The following is a 17746-nucleotide window of genomic DNA, read 5'->3' as shown; positions in this document are numbered from 1 at the left end:
CTGAATCAAAATGCTTTGTCAAGTTGCTGTAAGCAAGTCTGCGATGTCACTGTAGCTTTAAGCACCAGCAACACAGTCCGTTTGTCTCAGTGATTCCACTGGTTTGTAAACAAACAATTAATGTGTTTCTAATTGTCTGCCAACAAATATGTCCCTTATCACTGTGGGAGCTGCTGCCCTGCAGAGAAAATTAAAAGAGCCCTGTAGTGAATTCTTGGGTAGAGCACATGAATCTTTTGGCAAAGTAAAGCATCACTCCCTAACTTATCCGTTTCATATGTGTGGTGAATTGTCTTAAAGCAGGCACACCTGTAAAAATAACCATGCTACACACTCTAGTAGAAAGAGAACTGGACTCTCAGTCCAGAGACCTGGGGTGTAGTGCAGATTCTGTCATTAATTAGCCAGATGACCTTAGATAAATAATTTAACCTCTTCCTGCCCCCGTGTCCTCATCTGTCTAGCAGGATAATGGTTCCTGCGTTACCCGCTTTTTAGAGTTGTTTTGAAAATCAAATGCGATAATATATGTGAAAGTGCTCTGAAAAGCATGAAGCACCATGAAAGTATAAGAGCTCATTATTATCATTATCATCATTAGTTTTACAAAGCACTGGAGAGCTTTATAGAAAGGCAAGGCAATCTGGTTCAGAGTCGAGAGAAAGGAGGAGTTCAAAGAATCCTTTGTTTTGGGGTGGTTGGGTTCTTTGCACGTCTTTCTTTCTGGGAAAAAAAGAAACTTAAACAATCAAAACACAGAGAAAAGGAAGGAACAGAGAGTCACTCTCCTGCAAGTAATCACCATCTATTACAGAAACTCATCAGACACTCAGTTCTTCTGATTGCAGCCGTGGTGGGCAGAGAGAGGGAGGCAAGCAGCAAAGAGGGGGTATCTTTTGTGCTTTGTTAGCTGAAGACCCAAGGACCAAGTGACTCTGGGAAATAATGTGCCTCTCTCCCACCTCTGCGTTTTCAGTGACCACTTGAAGTACCAATTGTCTCAAACTCATTTTCCTCTCCAATCATGTCCCTCTCCAATCATGTCCCTCTCCAGCCTTCTTGGCCCTTAAGCCCACAAAGTCCAAACAAACCCCCCTTCACCATTTTACAGACTTTTTTCCTTGCCTTCCCAGGAATTGCAGATTGAGCTCAGCCTAAGCCAAAAGAACCAGTCCTTTCCATGGGATAGACCACTGAGGACAGTCATGGGTGGGGTGGAGGGCGAAGCGGGAGGTTGACAAGTAACCTAAGCAGCTGAGTGACTCCATTTTTAACCTTGCCATGGGATGTTTTGGCATTAGGCAGCCAGAGCCTATTACTCTTCAAATCTCCCTAGAGAGGGGAGCTTTCTGATTGGATGATATTTATTTTCACTAAACATCTAATGTTAACTCAATACTTCGGCCTTTAGCAGCAGCTAAACTCAATACATTAAATTTCTGTTCTGAGCAGGAGTATGTCACAGTCGCAGAAATTAAAAAGAAAAACCTCCTTTGAACTAACATCTTTGTCAAGTGTATTTTAACAATTCACAAGCTACCCACCACTCTGTATGGCTTTATCAGGTTTCTAATATGAGAAGATTGAATAGTAGTGGTTTTTCCCGGAGATACCAACATACTAAACGCTAAGAGTACCACCTGTTAGAGTTTCAAGCCAAGATTTCACAGACTCGTTAGAACATCAGAGCTGGAAGGGCTCTTAAAGACCACTTAATCCAATCCCTTCATTTTACAAATGAGAAAATTCTGGCCGAGAGAGGTTTAGTGTCTTTTCCAAATTTACACAGCTGCTTAATACACTCTGGACATTTTTTCTCAGAACTTGCCAAAGGAGCTCCACTCCATTCCCCACCAAGTTCATGTCATATTTTTGTCAGGACCACTCTTACAAAGAAATAATAAAGGTGTGGTTAGCAAGATGGAAAGGGTAAAGTGGGAGGGTCGTGGTTGATTTCATTTTTTACTTTCCCCAAATCATCTTAATATGGGGAAGTTTCAACCGTTAAAATGCAAAGATTATGAAAAAGAAGCATCTTATAAAGCCATCTTCAGCCATTTATCCCTGATCCTGAATTTGTTCATCAGAGTAGTTGGTCACCTCTTATGGGATCTCAGGGAGAAAGACAAGGACATGATGATAATGATGATGTTGATGATTAGCTAGGATAGCTTTTGTGCAAGGAAGAAGGACAGTGTGAATCTGAAGTATAATACCCAAGGCAAAAAGTATGAGTGTCAAAGTGAGGATTCTGGGCTCCCAATAATCGGCAAGAGAATCCCATGTGCCTGGGAAGGAGGTGAGACTTTACCACTTGTTGAGCACTTACTATGAGTCAGGTATTATTTTAGGTGTTTTACTTACTTCAGTTTATTTAATAATCCGTGCTACAATCCTGTGAACTAGTACCATTATTCTCATGTCCTGGATTCTTGCCAAAGTCTGACTAACTCTTGGAACTGGTTAAAATATCCCAATTCTATTTTCTACTAGTCCATGCCATTTGGGGAAAGAGGTGGGTAGCAGAGACTCTGCCAGTGAAAAAGGGAGCACAGATAGGGAGTACACAGGCTCTAAAGTACTAGTTCTCTTATTTCATGATAATGTGGCAAGCCAAATCTACTCACAGGCAACAACACTGACAACACAGCTGAGGAAGTTATTCTTGGCATCAGGAAAACACTTCACTCTAAATGGGGCCAGTAGGGACAGTAAACTGCTATGGAAAACAGAAAATCAGTGGGTCATGTAATGAGGAAATTGTACTGAAACATGACTTCCTGGAAATAAATATTAACAAGGCTATTATGGGCTTGTATTTTTATATCCAAAGAGAACAAAAATGTACCTTATAAAGTAAGCAAATCCATTAATAGACAGCAGGGCCATAAGCAAAGCAAGGCAGACCGTCACAGCAAAGGCAGGGTCAATGCCTGTAGAGAGCAAGAGGAAGAATGGCATTATCAGAGAGAGGCTGTAAATAAAGGGCACCACAGAGCGGCTCCTCATGCTTTCTGGTGAGTCTAAAATCAAGCCACATCTACCTAACTTAATTCCATTTTTCTACAGCACAGTATGTCTTGTTGACTTTATGGACACAGAAAGCAATTTCACCGTTCTGAAGCAAAACCACTCACCACTCTGACAATAACAAATCACATGAATTAAGGCTGACCCGGATGTTGCTTTGGAGGAAAAAGTCCACGAATGGAAAACTTTGAGTACCTTAATTTAAGTTGGATGGCAATAGAGTTCTTGAGAATAAATATGTTATCTCACCTGTGAAGAGTGTTATGTCACCTTCATAAAATAAAAGACCTTTTAAATTCACCGGAGCCCAGAGACTTTGTGAGTTACCTTGTCCTTCAAGGGTGAGTCTGGTTTTGATAATTAGGGTTTCATCGAGATGTAAATTAGCCTCTAGAAAACCTTAACATCTTGACGGATTACTAAGATTTCAGAAGGAAATATATGATGATGCTAATGTCAAGGTATTTGGGTATGTCACGCTCAAGCAAACTAGAAATTAAAGTCCATTTCAAAGAGATGCATTTGGTTTTAGAAGGGTGTGTTGTACACTCACAGAGGAATAATATGGATCCTTCCAAAGTTCCTCTCTGGCTCTCAGAGATTTGATGGAGTTTCCACTCTTCCTCAAGCTAGAGGAGTTCCATCAGTCAATCAAACTCCCCGTATTTATTGGACGCCAACTGTGTTGGTTGGGGGAGTGCATAAGAATTATTAACTACGGTCCCTGCCCTAAAGGAGTACTGTGTTTTGGAGGGGGAGGCGCAATCAATACGCAAGAAACAATTGAAAAGCAATTTTGTGCTAAGCTGTGAGGTACAGACTTTTAGCTCAACGGGAGTTCAGAGAAAAGAGTGTATAGAAATGGTATCTCTGTGGGTCGACCTGACAGGATTTGGATACATCAAGGGAAAGACAGGTGATCTTTCTAGCAGGGAAAATGATCACAGGTCATAGTCGACAATAGACCAAGGAGAAGACTCATGCCTTCCTCTTCTTAGAGTAACCTCTTTGGGAGTGGGATCATTTTGAAAATCAGTGGGGGTGGCTTTTAAATTGTGGATGATTATCCAAGGCTGCAAAGTACCTCTCATTGTCCTCATTATTTTAAATTAACTACCTGGAATGCCAAGATGTTTATCTCCCCTGAATGCAAATGCCTGATTCTATGAGTGTTCCAATGTGAAAATACGCTTTCCCTTAAAGAGGTTCCCTTGTAACCCACGCTAAGCCAAATTGACTACCAGTGATTTTCCATTCCTTACCTCCTTGACAGATCTTCCCTTCTGCAAACCAGCATTTTGCATCTGCTCGAGGGGGCCTGCCACCAGGGAAGTGAATGGGGGTCCCTCCGAACCGCAGCAGCTCTGTTTCCATGTCCACGGTATAAGTACTGTGGAGTTCCCATTCTTTCCAGTTGGTGTCCAGGATTACATATTCTGCAATTCCATTTCCATTTGAATCTGTCCTTATCAACTGGTTGAATCCATAGAATTGCATGTTTCTGGAATGCTGAACCAGGCTGGCAGCACTAGTCCGTCCATTTTCTTTCATAGCATTATTCATGGCTTGTGCGATAAAGTAAATTGAATTGTAGATGGTTCCAAACAACGGTGAAACCTATTTTTAAAAATTACAATTATCTTGAGCCCTGGTCGCCCTAGAGCAATCTCAGAGTGTATTCCAAGCCCGTGTTCATTATTATGGGCTGCACGTATGAGTGGAGGAGAGCTATGAAGACCCAGAGGAAAAAAACAATTGTTTCTGAGGACTTGCTTGGTTTGTCCCCTGAATTTTTTTGTTTTTCTCCCCCAGGCCTTCACATCTTTAAATATATCAAATATGACAATTTTATGAGCAAACCAAGTCATACACAATATATTTTTATGCTCCTAAACTAAGAAAGTCATTTAGAGTTATAAAGGGCATTAAAAAAACAAGCATGGAATAGACAAGAGGCACTCAAAGGAAATTTACCAGGTTAATTACCGGTGCATTATGCATGGTAAAATCATTTTGCTGGCACTACTAGAATGGCAGGTGAGTGTGGTAAGGCTGTAAATAATGTGTCTCCAGTCCATGCCTGTGTCCTGTCTTCGTCCAAAATGGCTCTTCTCCTAAACACGTGCTCCCTGGAGAAAGTGGAACACTAAAATACAGTTTGAAACACACAACCCCACACATACACATGCAAACATGCATACTGACACATACATACCCCCAAAGACAGAGCCAAATGTTGTAATATATGGAGGATGTGGATTTTGATCAAGAAATCCTATATCCTGTTGGTGTCCAAAGCGGCAAAGCTTTGGTGAGAAGCCACCATAAAGCAGTAAGTCTTCTACGGTGGATAGCATGACTCTGCCTGCTATATAAATACAGTAAAAGCAAAAACATTGGTGTACTATGCCTGATGTACTGCTTATTAACCTAGTAAATTTGGTTTTGGAACAAACTTGTATCTATTCCAAAAAGGTAGGGAGGAAGAGAGAACAATCCTTCCCTCCTCCCCCCTCCCCCCACCCCCAGGCCGTGGCTTCATGGTTTTCCATAACATTTCACCTCTAGGATGGAGTTCAAGAAAGCTATGGTCATGCCATTTTACTGAGCTTCAGAGAAAGCTGATACTTGCTACTTTGGTTTTACCAGGTCTAGAAAGCTATCTTCCTGTAACAACCCTCATCTGAATAAAAGAGTTTAAAATTAAGTACATCATTTTTGTGTTGGAAAAACGAGTCAAGATGCAGAGAGGTGTAGTAGCAGCTAGCAAGACACTGCCATGCCCTGTATACAGAGCAGTGGGTTGTCAATTACCCAAGGAGTGTCAAAAATACCAATGCCAAACCCAACACAGACCAACAAAATGAGATCTTTTAGGTTCGTGACCTAGTAATCACTATCACTAAAAGCGCCCCAGGTATTCTAATACACATACAGGATTTAAAACAACAGTAAAGAAGAAGAAGACACACTGACCTATCGTCTCTTCCCCTCTCCCTGGGCTTCAGTTTCTTCTCCTCTAAAATGTCTAGAACCATGAATGTCTAAACCTTGGAGATCATCTGGTCTAGCTCTCTCTCTCTTTAGACATGTAAGGGAGGCGCAGAGTAGTTCAGCAACTTGTCAAAGTCACTCACCTGGGCATAAAATCAGGACTAGAACCCAGGTTTTCTGTTTCTTAGTTTAGCATTTTTTATTGAGATAGGTGTTACCTGTGGTCTTTCTTTAGGCATGAACTCCTGTGAAATTTCTCAACACTTGGTCTACTACAGGGACCAAATTTAGCTCACAGACATTTCCATTTGGACTGTATATGTTTTTTTTCCCCTTCACCTCTCTGATCTTTTAACATGAGACAGTTAAACATCTCAATCCTTAGTCCTCTTCTCTAGCAACACTCACTCCGTTGGATATCTCCTGGCCTCATGGCTTTAAATATCACATCTATGCCATAAATCTCAGATTTATACTTCGAGCTCAGACCTGTTTCCTAAATTCCAGACTCATAAGTCAACTACCTACTCTGATATCTCTACATGGATGTTGGATTTCAATGTACCCAAAATCGAGCTCCTGATTTTCACCTCAAATCTTCCTGCTTCATCTATAATGAGTCTTCCCCATTTTTGTTAAGACCGGCTCCATTTTTGCAATGGTTCGGGCCAAAAACCTTGCCCCAGATAACAGAACTAACTAAGAGCAGGGCAGAAATCAACACTTCAGTCCCCTGAGTATTTGTCCAATGATCTCTATCCACCGCCCTGCCTTAACACGCACTGTAGAAAGAGGCATGGTGAATGGATGGCATGTGCATCCATTCTTAGTTGCCAAGGACACACTGAGGTCCCTTAAAAGGCTTTCACTAACTCTCCCATTTGACTGTCTCAGATGTTCCACTTAATTGTTTTCAGGATTTCTGTGAGAGCCTGCCTGTTTTCTGGGGCTTTGGTAGGTTATGACAATAAGTTAAGGCTGGAAGGTGGAATATAAAATCAATACTAGTAAAACAAATGAGTAAAAAAAAAAAACTACAGGGCAGCAAGCCCCTGAAAGCAGAGAAAATGCTAGTATTCTGTTTTGAAAGGCACAGAGCCTTCTGGGAAAGAGACTGTATCTACCTACAGCCAAAAGCAAAGATTGAAACTATTAAAAAACAATACTCTCAACTCTGAGTTGACCCATCTTGCAGGGTTTCCAGCTAGCCAGGCTATGCTGCCCTTTGTGTTCTTGGAGTGACCCCTGTTAGAGCTGACTGACAGCCACTCTCCAAACCTGAAGCCTGTTTTTCAGGATTCTCCAGCCTTCCCCACATAGCACACACATGTGCACGTGCACACACACACACACACACTACACGTGTGCATGTGCACAAACGCATGCACACACACACATACACACACACATACACACACACACAGAGCTACAAAAATATGGTAGAGGGACCCGAAGCTAAAGGAAAGAGCATAGCTGTAGCAATAGCATTAGGTTGCAAAAGAACTGTCATAGTGGCCCTCTCTCGCTGTGAGGGCTTGGATTTGTGTTCCAGCTGGGTTTTGTTGCTGTTTCACCCACTGTGCCCTTCAGCAGTAGAAATTGCCCCTTCCCATAAGTCAAAAGCACACTGTGTGAGCATTGGTCACAAAAGGTCTCCAGCTGCAGCTGCTGCAAATAACGAGAGAAAGAAGAGGTAGAAGGTAGGGCGAGGGAAGAAAAGGCCCTCTCCACAACCTCTGTCCCCACTTCTGACTACAACTCCGAAGAAGCACGATGGGATTGGCAGGAGTTTCTGTCAGGTGGATGACCTTGTTGACATCACAGCCCAGAATGGTGAACCGACTCATGACTCAGTCTATTAGTTTTGCCTGCTTCATAGACCTGAACCTGATTGAATGAATTATGAATAAATGAATGACAATTGATTGTTTGTTATTCAGCAAATTTAGCTAGCTCTACCCTAGGCTTCTTGGAGCTTGGTATCCAAGAAAACAAGGTCTGGGTCAGGAGCAGTGATTTTCAAATTTGTTCAATTTAATGGTTCATGCTGTTGTTAAGTTGACTATCATCAGTTCAGATTTACTGTGCTTGCAAGACACAAAACTGGCTTCCAAAGCATTTTGTCCTTAGAAGCATACATTGAAACATACCTGGGTCAGAAAGCATCATTTGAAGGACAAAATGGCAATATCACTTTTGAACAAAAAGCCAGGCACGTGCAGAGATCAAGAAACCAGATGGTAATCAAATTCCTGTTATTCAAGGTGGTACCTCCAACAATGCATGATCTCAACCCTTGGACTTAGCCAAGAGATGGCTAATAACCCAATCTGTTTGATATGATACTCATGAACACAACACCCTTATTTTTTATAGATTGATCCTTTTATTTTTTATAGAACGATGTACAAAGACAATTGTAGCCACTGTAAGCTGCAGGTAACCTTTCCTGACAAGTGTCTGTTGGGTCCCATCCTAGAATGCTTCAGCCCTAACCACATCCCCTGCAGCCTGCTATCCCCCTGCCAGGCACCTATATTTAAGGTAATAGAAAGCAATGGGTGCCAGGTGCTTCAGGTCCCCTCTGGGCTTGCTGAGAAATCCAGAGGATTTCCTTTGCTTAGGCAAATAAGGCCACATTTGGAAAAATTATCCCAAATGTGTGTTCCAGCAATATGCATTTGTAGCCAGTAGCATTTTCCTGAAAATAAGCATTGGGAAGACAGCAAAAGTAAAGGATGCAGGCACTAAAACATTATTTCAGAAGTCAAAATTTAAAGGTACAAAGTGATAATCCTTGCCCAATCATCCTGAGACTAAATTAGGAAGTTTGTCACCTGCTCCCCACCCCCAATCTCTCCATTCTGATTAATTGTTCTCTCTTTTTTAAAAAGATTTTATTTACCTATTTGAGACAGAGAGAGAGCATGAGGGTGGGAGAGAGGCAGAAGGAGAGGGAGGAGCAGACTCCCTGCAGAGCAGGGAGCCCAATGCAGAGCTCTATCCCAGGACCCCAAGACCATGACCTGAGCCAAAGGCAGACACCCAACTGACTGAGCCACTCAGGTACCCTTGATTTATTGTTCTCTTTTCACGGGTCCTCAAAAAGCCCTAGCACCTTCTATGTTAGAGGAAAGTCATCTGAAAAACCCGTTCAAATCAAAGTATTAGTCACTTAGTAATACTACTTTGAATAAAGCATTGGACATGGGACATGGTATAATTTTTTTAAGGTTAATGTGTGGTTAAATGGTCAGGTTCTAATAGCAGATTAGTATTGGAATCCCAGCTCTGCCACTTGCCAACAGCTGTATGACCTTGGAAAAGTTACCGTGAGCCTGTTTCATCATCCGTAAAGTAGAGATAATAATACCTAATTTGTAGGTTTGATCTACGGATCTGATGAGACCATTTATGTTAATTACCTGGCACAGAGTAAGCACTGATACATGAGAACTGCTATTATTTGCATTTCAGAAGAGGAACACAGAGCTCTAGTAATATCATCCTGGAAGCATAGCTGTCAAATATTTTATCCCAGTCTTGAATTTGTGACCAATTAGTAAAAAATCCCAATTTTATTTTACTTTATTTTAAGATTTTTTATTTGTAAGTAATCTCTACACCCAACGTGAGGCCTGAACTCACAACCCTGAGATCAAGAATTGCACACTCCACCAACTAAGCCCACCAGGTGCCCCTAAAAGTCCCAACTTTAGACCCAGTGTTCTTAGCACCCTGAAATGGTAAAATTGTTCCCCTTCATTGGGGAAAGACCTTATTTCTGTTTTGTTCTCCATGATATCACCTGCAGAGTACCTAGCCCATAGTAATAATAAAAAGAACAACAACATTAATACCACTAATAATAAACATTTATTGAGGGGTTATTAGGTGCCAGGCAAGCTCTTTATGTGTATTAACCCATTTAATCCTTACAACAACTCCATGAGGTAAGCACTGTTATTACTCCCAACTTAAAATAATGAAAAGAAGATACAGAGAGCTTGAGTAAATGTACAGCACTCTGCCTTCAAAGCCCATTCTCTTAACCACCATGTTACACCTAAGCTTAATAAATACGTGCTAAATCAATTAACTGACTGTACTAGGTCCACCAATAACTTTTCTGTAACTTCTTTTTTTCCTTCATGACTTCCTGATTGAGGACAGTGAGATCAAGATTTTTTTCCTCACTCTCCTCCTCCTCTCAAATATCACTCCCAAACAAGGAGAACAAGGAACTGAAACACCAACCCTCCATATTTGTTAGTAATAGGGGATGTCTGTAACTCTGGCTGACAGAATATGAAGATGGAAAGTGGTAACTGATTTAGCAGAGTGGGGGGCAATTAAACTTAAGTATCTGAAGAGGGGAATGTTGGTAAGCAACAAGCAGATTTTCCCCCTAAGAATCGCAGAAAGGCTGAGGAATTAGAGGTACCAAGTACTATGGAAGTGGGAATGAGGCAGAATTTTAAAGGAGGCCCTTTGAATGTCCCTGTAAGGAGTGATCAGACATTTGCCATCCCCACCTCCATTGAGGAGAACCAGACACTGCTGGAAATAGGTTAAATCGATTCAGAGCAGCTCTGGAGCTGGGACACTTAATCCAAAGGAAGGTAAAAATTAGATGGGCCACAAAAAAGAGTGATGAAGTTAAAATCTTTATACTTAATAATGAGAGTCCCAGTCTCCTTCCCCCCTCCTCCGACATGACTCCTAGAATAGTGACAACCAGGATTATGACTCCCAAGAAGATGGAAGTATTCTTCCCTGAAGAAAGTGTAGCCCAAGAGGGAAGATCTACAGATATTGACAAAAAACTCCAGCAGTCTTTAACCAATTTCTCTATGCTGAAGCCCACTGGTCAACAAACACATGATGTACATATACCTTCAAATCTATCTCTTAGAGCTTCATTCTTAAATATGGACAACCAGGATCACCAGAGAGTTAGGGAAAGCTTCCAACATGAAAAAGAAAGACCAAAACAAAGAAGCATGAAAAATTAGAAATGGAGAAAAACACAGACAGCAGAAAAAAAAAACTTTAAAGAAAGTGCAATGAATATTTTCTGAGAAATAAGAGAAAATACCATATTTACAAAACAAAAGCAAGATGCCATTAAAATAGAATAATCAAACAACAAGCACCAATTCTTGGAAATTAACAATATGATAGGAAAAAAATTTTTAAATCAGTGAGAGAGAATGCAAAATTGAGAAGCTCTTTTAAGAAGAGTAATTTATAACAAAAATACGGATGATACAAGAGAAATAATTAGACAATTAAAAAATCAACCCAGACAACCTTATAAACAACTAATAGCATTTCCAGAGAGAACAAAGACAATGTTGTTGAGAAAATTATCAAATAAATAATATACAAACATTTCCCAGGTGGAATGAGATTAAAAGGCCTCACAATAGATACTGCATAATATATGTCAAGGACCCAGACAACATCATGAAATTTCCTAACATCAAGAATAATGAGATAATCTTAAAAGCTTCCGGGGGAAATGGGGAGGAGTGAAAAGAGTGCCTCAAAGACTCCAGGAATAACAATGGCATTAGAGTTGTCAATACCAACAATGGAAATAAGAAGACAATGTGCCATGTCCTCAAAGTGCTAAGGGAAAATGATTTTATTTTATTTGATTGATTGGTTTTAAGTAATCTTTACACCCAACTCGGGGCTCGAACTCACAACCCCGAGTTCAAGAGTCACATGCTCCTCCAACAGCCAGCCAGATGCCCTAGGGAAAATGATTTTTTAACCTAGATTTTTATACTCAAACTATCAACCAATAATGAAGATAGAAGAATGACTCTCAGACATGCAGAATTTCAAAAGTTTACCTTCCATGGACCTTTTTCACTAGAGAATGTGCTCCACCAAAACAAGAGTAAACTGGGGTTAGGGGGGGGAATGGGAGTCACAAGGTTCATGGAATAGTGGATTCAGCACAGAAAAAAAAGAGAAAGGGACCTTCCAGGGTGATGAAAAAGGAGAACTTAGCATAACAGTCGTGCAGAAGATTTAGAGAGCATTAAGTTTAGATTGGAACAAGAGGACAGAGAGCCTCAGGAAAAACAAATGAAATTGATAAGGGATTTTTACCATGTATAAAATTGTTTTGTGAGAATTCTACAGCTTTATCAGACAGTGTAGAAAGACTTCAAAATTCAAATTAAGGTAAACAAATTCAAAAATAATGCAATTATTAACCCCAGTAAAAAATCAAAAGTTACACAGAGAATGGATTGTTACCATAATATACCACATGGATCAGCAATCAATGATATTTAGATAGGTATAATATTAAAAATACCAAATATGAATTTAACTAAAAATTGTGGCATATCTATATTGAAGGTTTGAAGGAGCATAAGGGAGTATATAAGAACTAAAAATCCTCAACCATAATAGAAAGTCAACAAAAAACATCTAAAATAGATTAGTCAAGAGGTGCCTGGGTGGCTCAGTCTGCTAAGCATCTGACTGTTGAATTTGGCTCAGGTCATGCATGATCTCAGGGTCGTGAGGTCAAGTCCTGTGTCAGGCTCCATGCTCAGTGTAGAGTCTGCTGAAGATTCTCTCTATGGGGCACCTGGGTGGCTCAGCTGGTTAACCATCCAAATCCTGGCTTCGGCTCAGGCCCTGATCTCAAACTCATGAGGTTAAGCCCTTCATCAGGCTCGGTGCTCAGCACAGAGTCTGCTTAAGACTCTCTCCCTCTCCCTGTGTCCCTCCCCCCCACACTGTTGCTCTCTCTCTCTCTTTCAAATAAATAATCTTTAAAAAAAACAAATCTTCAAAAGAAAAAAAAAACAAAGCTGGGGGCATCACGTTGCCTGATTTCATGATATATTACAAAGCTGTGATCACCAAGACAGCATGGTATTGGCACAGAAACAGACACATTGATCAGTGGAACAGAATAGAGTCTCCAGAAATGGACCCTCAACTCTGCAGTCAATTAATCTTCGACAAATCAGGAAAAAATATCCAATGGAAAAAAGACAGTTTCTTCAATAAATGGTGCTGGGAAAATTGGACAGCTATATACAGAAGAATGAAACTCGACCATTCTCTTACACCATACACAAAGATTAAATCGATGAAAAACCTCAATGTGAGACAGGAATCCATCAAAATCCTAGAGGACAACATAGGCAGTAACCTCTTCAACACCAGCCACAGAAACTTCTTTCATGACACGTTTCCAAAGGCAAGGGAAACAAAAGCAAAAATGAACCTTTGGGACTTCATCAGGATAAAAATCCTTTGCACAGCAAAGGAAACAGTCATCAAAACTATGAGGCAACCCACGGAATGGGAGAAGATATTTGCAAATGACATTACAGATAAAGGGCTGTTATCCAAGATCTATAAAGAACTTCTCAAACTCAACACCCAAAAAACAAATAAGTCAAAAAATGAGCAGAAGACATGAACAGACACTTTTCCAAAGAAGACATATGAATGGCTAACAGACACATGAAAAAATGTTCAACATCATTAGCCATCAGGGAAATTCAAATCAAAGCCACATTGAGATACCACCTTATACCAGTTAGAATGGCAAAAATTAACAAGGCAGGAAACAACAAATGTTGGAGAGTCTGTGGAGAAAGGCGAACCCTCTTACACTGTTGGTGGGAATGCAAGTTAGTACAGCCACTTTGGAAAACAGTATGGAGGTTCCTCAAAAAGTTATAGAGCTACCTTATGACCCAGCAATTGCACTACTGGGTATTTATCTCAAAGATACAGATGTAGTGAAAAGAAGGGGCACATGCACCCTAATGTTCATAGCAGCAGTGTTCACAATAGCCAAACAGTGGAAAGAGCCAAGATGCTCTTCAACAGATGGATGGATAAAGACTACGTGGTTCATATATACAATGGAATATTACTCAGCCAACAGAAAGGGTGAATACCCACCATTTGCATTGACATGGATGGAACTGGTGGGGATTATGCTAAGTGAAATAAGTCAAGCAGAGAAAGACAATTATCATATGGTTTCATTCATATGTGGAATGCAAGGAGTAGCACGGAGAACATTAGGAGAGGGAAGGGAAAACTGAAGGGGGAGAAATCAGAGGGGGAGATGAACCATAAGAGACTATGGACTCTGGGAAGCAATCTGAGGGTTTCGAGGGCAGCGGAAGGGGTAGACCAGTGATAGGTATTAGGGAGGGCATGTGTTGTAATGAGCACTGGGTGTTATATGCAAATAATGAATCATGGAACACTACATCAAAGACTAAAGATGTACTGTATGGTGACTAACATAGCATAATAAAAAAAAAAAGAGAGATTCTCCTTCTCTCTCTGCCCCTCCCCACTCACTCTCTTTCAATAATTAATTAATTAATTAATCAAGAGATACCAAAAGAGAGAGACACACACACACTAGAAGCAGTATGGTATTTACAAACCCAGAGGTAAATACCAAATAAAGAGCTAAAAGACAAGAAAGTGGATGCATCTGATGAAAGGTGGGAGGGAGGCCTCAGAACTGCTTTGCTGTTGACACAAACTTTTTAGCGTTTCTTATCCTTTAAAACTATGTGCACATATCGTTTTGACAGTCTTTGGTTTTACTTTTTAAAGAAGTAAGGGCATAAATTAAGAGATTGCAAACCTCTGCTATAGGCAATATAGCCTATCTATAGAAATTTCAACTCCATAGAAATTTCAACTCCACTGGAAGTTATTGGGCGAGAGAGAAATACCACCATGTTTTTCATACATTTGTTTATTCATTTACTAACTGTCTCTCTCACTGGAATTTACACCCCATAAGACCAGGAACAAGAGATGTGCTAGTAAATGTTCAACTGCATGAGAAGGAAAATAGCTTTTACTTGTGTCATTTACCAATCTCTGTGGTGTAAATACTCCCGATGGCTGGTTTCTCGCTACCAACATGATGCCACTAAACACAGAAATGGGAAAAGGTGCACACCATCAGCTTTTGTAAACTGTCTCCAACACACCACTGACAAAAATCTTGCCTTGTTTACTGTTCTATCTGGAGTTCAACATAATGCATGACGCATGGCAGGTGCTCAGCAAATAATTGTTGATCTGTTGATTGAACAGGGCAAAAACAACAGGAGCCCAGGGACAAGCAAACAATGCACTACATCATTTGATCTAAGAAAATACCATTTGGAATTCTGAAAGGAAAATAATCTTGAAAGCTGAAACTATTGAGAGATTTTCTGCCAGGAATCAGAAAACTTCAAGAGGAGGGAGCTGAAATCAGATTGTAACTTAGATGGTACGTATAAAGTCATTCTGGCCCCATGGAAAAAAAAAGTGGAAAGGAAGGTAGCTGTGAGCCAGACATTCTGCTAGTTACCTTACACATGTGACTTTGTTTAATCTTTGCAATAATCCTAGAAGATGTAGATCACTAACCCATTTTACAGATGGGAAAACTGAGACTCAAAAAAGTGTAAGTAATTTGCCCACGGACACACAGCTAATAAGAGTGAGATCCTGGGACTCAAATCCAAGTGTGCCTAACTCTTTATCATATGCTTTTTCTGCTATACCAGCTGCCTTTAAGAATTTAGCAAAATAATTTAGGTAAAGGGAAGTTTTGCTTATCAGAAATCTCCAGATAATTGTCTTATCCTTCTCTCAATCTTTGGTTATGAGGGTATACCCTAGGCACCTGCAAAGTGGGGGTGGAAATGCATCCAAACAAGCTGTTTTATAAGATCTAGATTCTTTGTTTTAGCTTTCTCTATTTTCTTGTCTAAAGCAGAGTACAGGCTGCCTAGCAACGAAAATAATGGTGTCTTTTTTTTCTTGCCTTAATTACCTTATGTTTTCCACAAGCACAAAGAGATTGGATCAAATATTAAGAGCAGAAGGTCTGAGTTTTTTTGTACCAAAATATCTGTTCATATATATGTATGTACAATACACACACACACACACACACACAAACCTTTCTCCTTCTCTCAATTTCGTGATTAAAGTAAAAAGACTTAGTCTGTATTTATGTGGTGCCGTATCATTGGCTAAAAGTACAAAAATTCACCATCTCTTTGCTTCCCTGTAAATGCACCAAACAACTGGTTTGAACAACCATTCTTAGCAATTTGAGGGATTCTTGCAATTCTCGACCAAACTGGCCATTTGTTTTTAAACATGTGTGTGTCTCCTAAAAGAAAGGTTTATTGTAAACATCTCAGTAGCAATAAAGTTCAAAATCGGCACTGTTAATATCTCTGTTCGTCACTTTTTTGTTAGAACAAAAGTCAGCAAAATCTTTGGTATCAAACTAAACCTAAGTTTTATCTGAATCATTTGTTCAGAGGCAGAAGCAGTCCACAGGATAAAGAAATAAAGGGTGGATATAAAGGAGAATATCATGGAGAATGCGAGTGTTAGACACAATCAGCTGCCTACCTGCCTACCTTGTTCCCTGCTAACAGAATCTCAATTCTGTTCACTTTTTTCCAGCAGCCCTAGAGTCAATCATGGTGGTCTTGTTCCTCTTTCTAAATTATTGATTTGGGTATGCATATGAGACATGAATGTGATCAGGAAAGTATGGAGAGAAGTCTGCTTGAGGAGCTTCTGGGAAAGATTTCCTCACTCTTAAAAAGAGGCACAAGAAAATGTCATTCCCTTTTTTTATCTGGAGACAGTTCCACCTATAACATGTGATGTCTGGAACTGTGGCAGCCATCATGGGACCATAAGACCAACCAAATCACGATGGCAAGATAGCATGCTATGGCTTGTAAATGGAAAGTTGAGTCAAACCTGGTTCATTGATAACATCATCGAGCTGATGAATTAACTGATCCTCGTGCTCCCATACCTTCAAATTTTGAAAAGAAAAATCACTTGGGTCATTTTGTGTTGAACAGTCTGTTACTTCCAGCCAGAAGTATTATAACTGATACACTATGCTAGCAAATGCTAGAACTTTTAATTCTTCTTATGTGTTATTCTAAATACTTCTAAAAATGACTGCTCTCTTTTACATCTAGCTTCCAACCTATAAAAATTGCCTCTGTATTTTTTTGAATCTGATATCTTTGGCCTCCCCACCTTCTTCCCATAGTCCTTGTCTTTTTTGGATGTTTCCTCTTTGTTTTTGTCTTTGCTCTCCATTCCTTTCTCTATTTTCTTCCCCTCGCTACTCCTTTACCTTCCTCCAGCCCGTAAGTGTCTGTGATTTGAGTCTGAAATATGTTTATACATATATTCATTTATACACATGTAAATATCATGTCTTGCATATTATAAGGAAGGAATCCTTCCCCATTCCAAATAATTCCTTTCATACAGAAATAGCTCTACTAGCAAAAAAACATCTGACCTCTCTTCATGCCCTTACTCATTCCTTCCCACAAAGGAGCAGTGACTTAACCTAACTGGTTAATTTGGAAGAACTAAGGATGTGTAGCCTAGCCCCTCCTGACTTCTTTCTCTTGGGAGCCAGCTACCTATAGGAAGCACACACTCCACTATGCTCCTCCGGGCTCTACATTTTACAAAAGGCATTGCCCTTTTGGTGCCAGAATATGGTGGTCTTGCAAAGCTGTTGACTGGGTGGAGAAATCTGGGTAATCCTCAGATTCAGTATTGGGAAGCTCGAATGCCCTCAAACAGAAGCCGCAGTCTCTAATACCAGCCTTATCAATAATAAAGTTAATATGGTCTTATACACAAGCTC

At 40.2% G+C, this 17746-nt stretch overlaps 1 protein-coding gene across 1 annotated transcript in view; it reads right to left on the bottom strand.

Annotated features, from left to right (window-relative positions):
* Nucleotides 1-17746, bottom strand: part of GUCY2F (guanylate cyclase 2F, retinal) — a 122278-nt gene that overhangs the window by 93781 nt on the left and 10751 nt on the right. The window contains 2 exon segments of the mRNA XM_008709304.2: nt 2849-2933; nt 4293-4647. Coding sequence (XP_008707526.1) covers nt 2849-2933; nt 4293-4647 — 440 coding nt within the window.

Source organism: Ursus maritimus, assembly GCF_017311325.1.
Source record: "Ursus maritimus isolate PB19 chromosome X unlocalized genomic scaffold, ASM1731132v1 scaffold_X1, whole genome shotgun sequence".
Taxonomy (NCBI): domain Eukaryota; kingdom Metazoa; phylum Chordata; class Mammalia; order Carnivora; family Ursidae; genus Ursus; species Ursus maritimus.
Note: the sequence above shows the minus strand (reverse complement) of the source record. Positions and strands in the feature narration are given on the sequence as shown.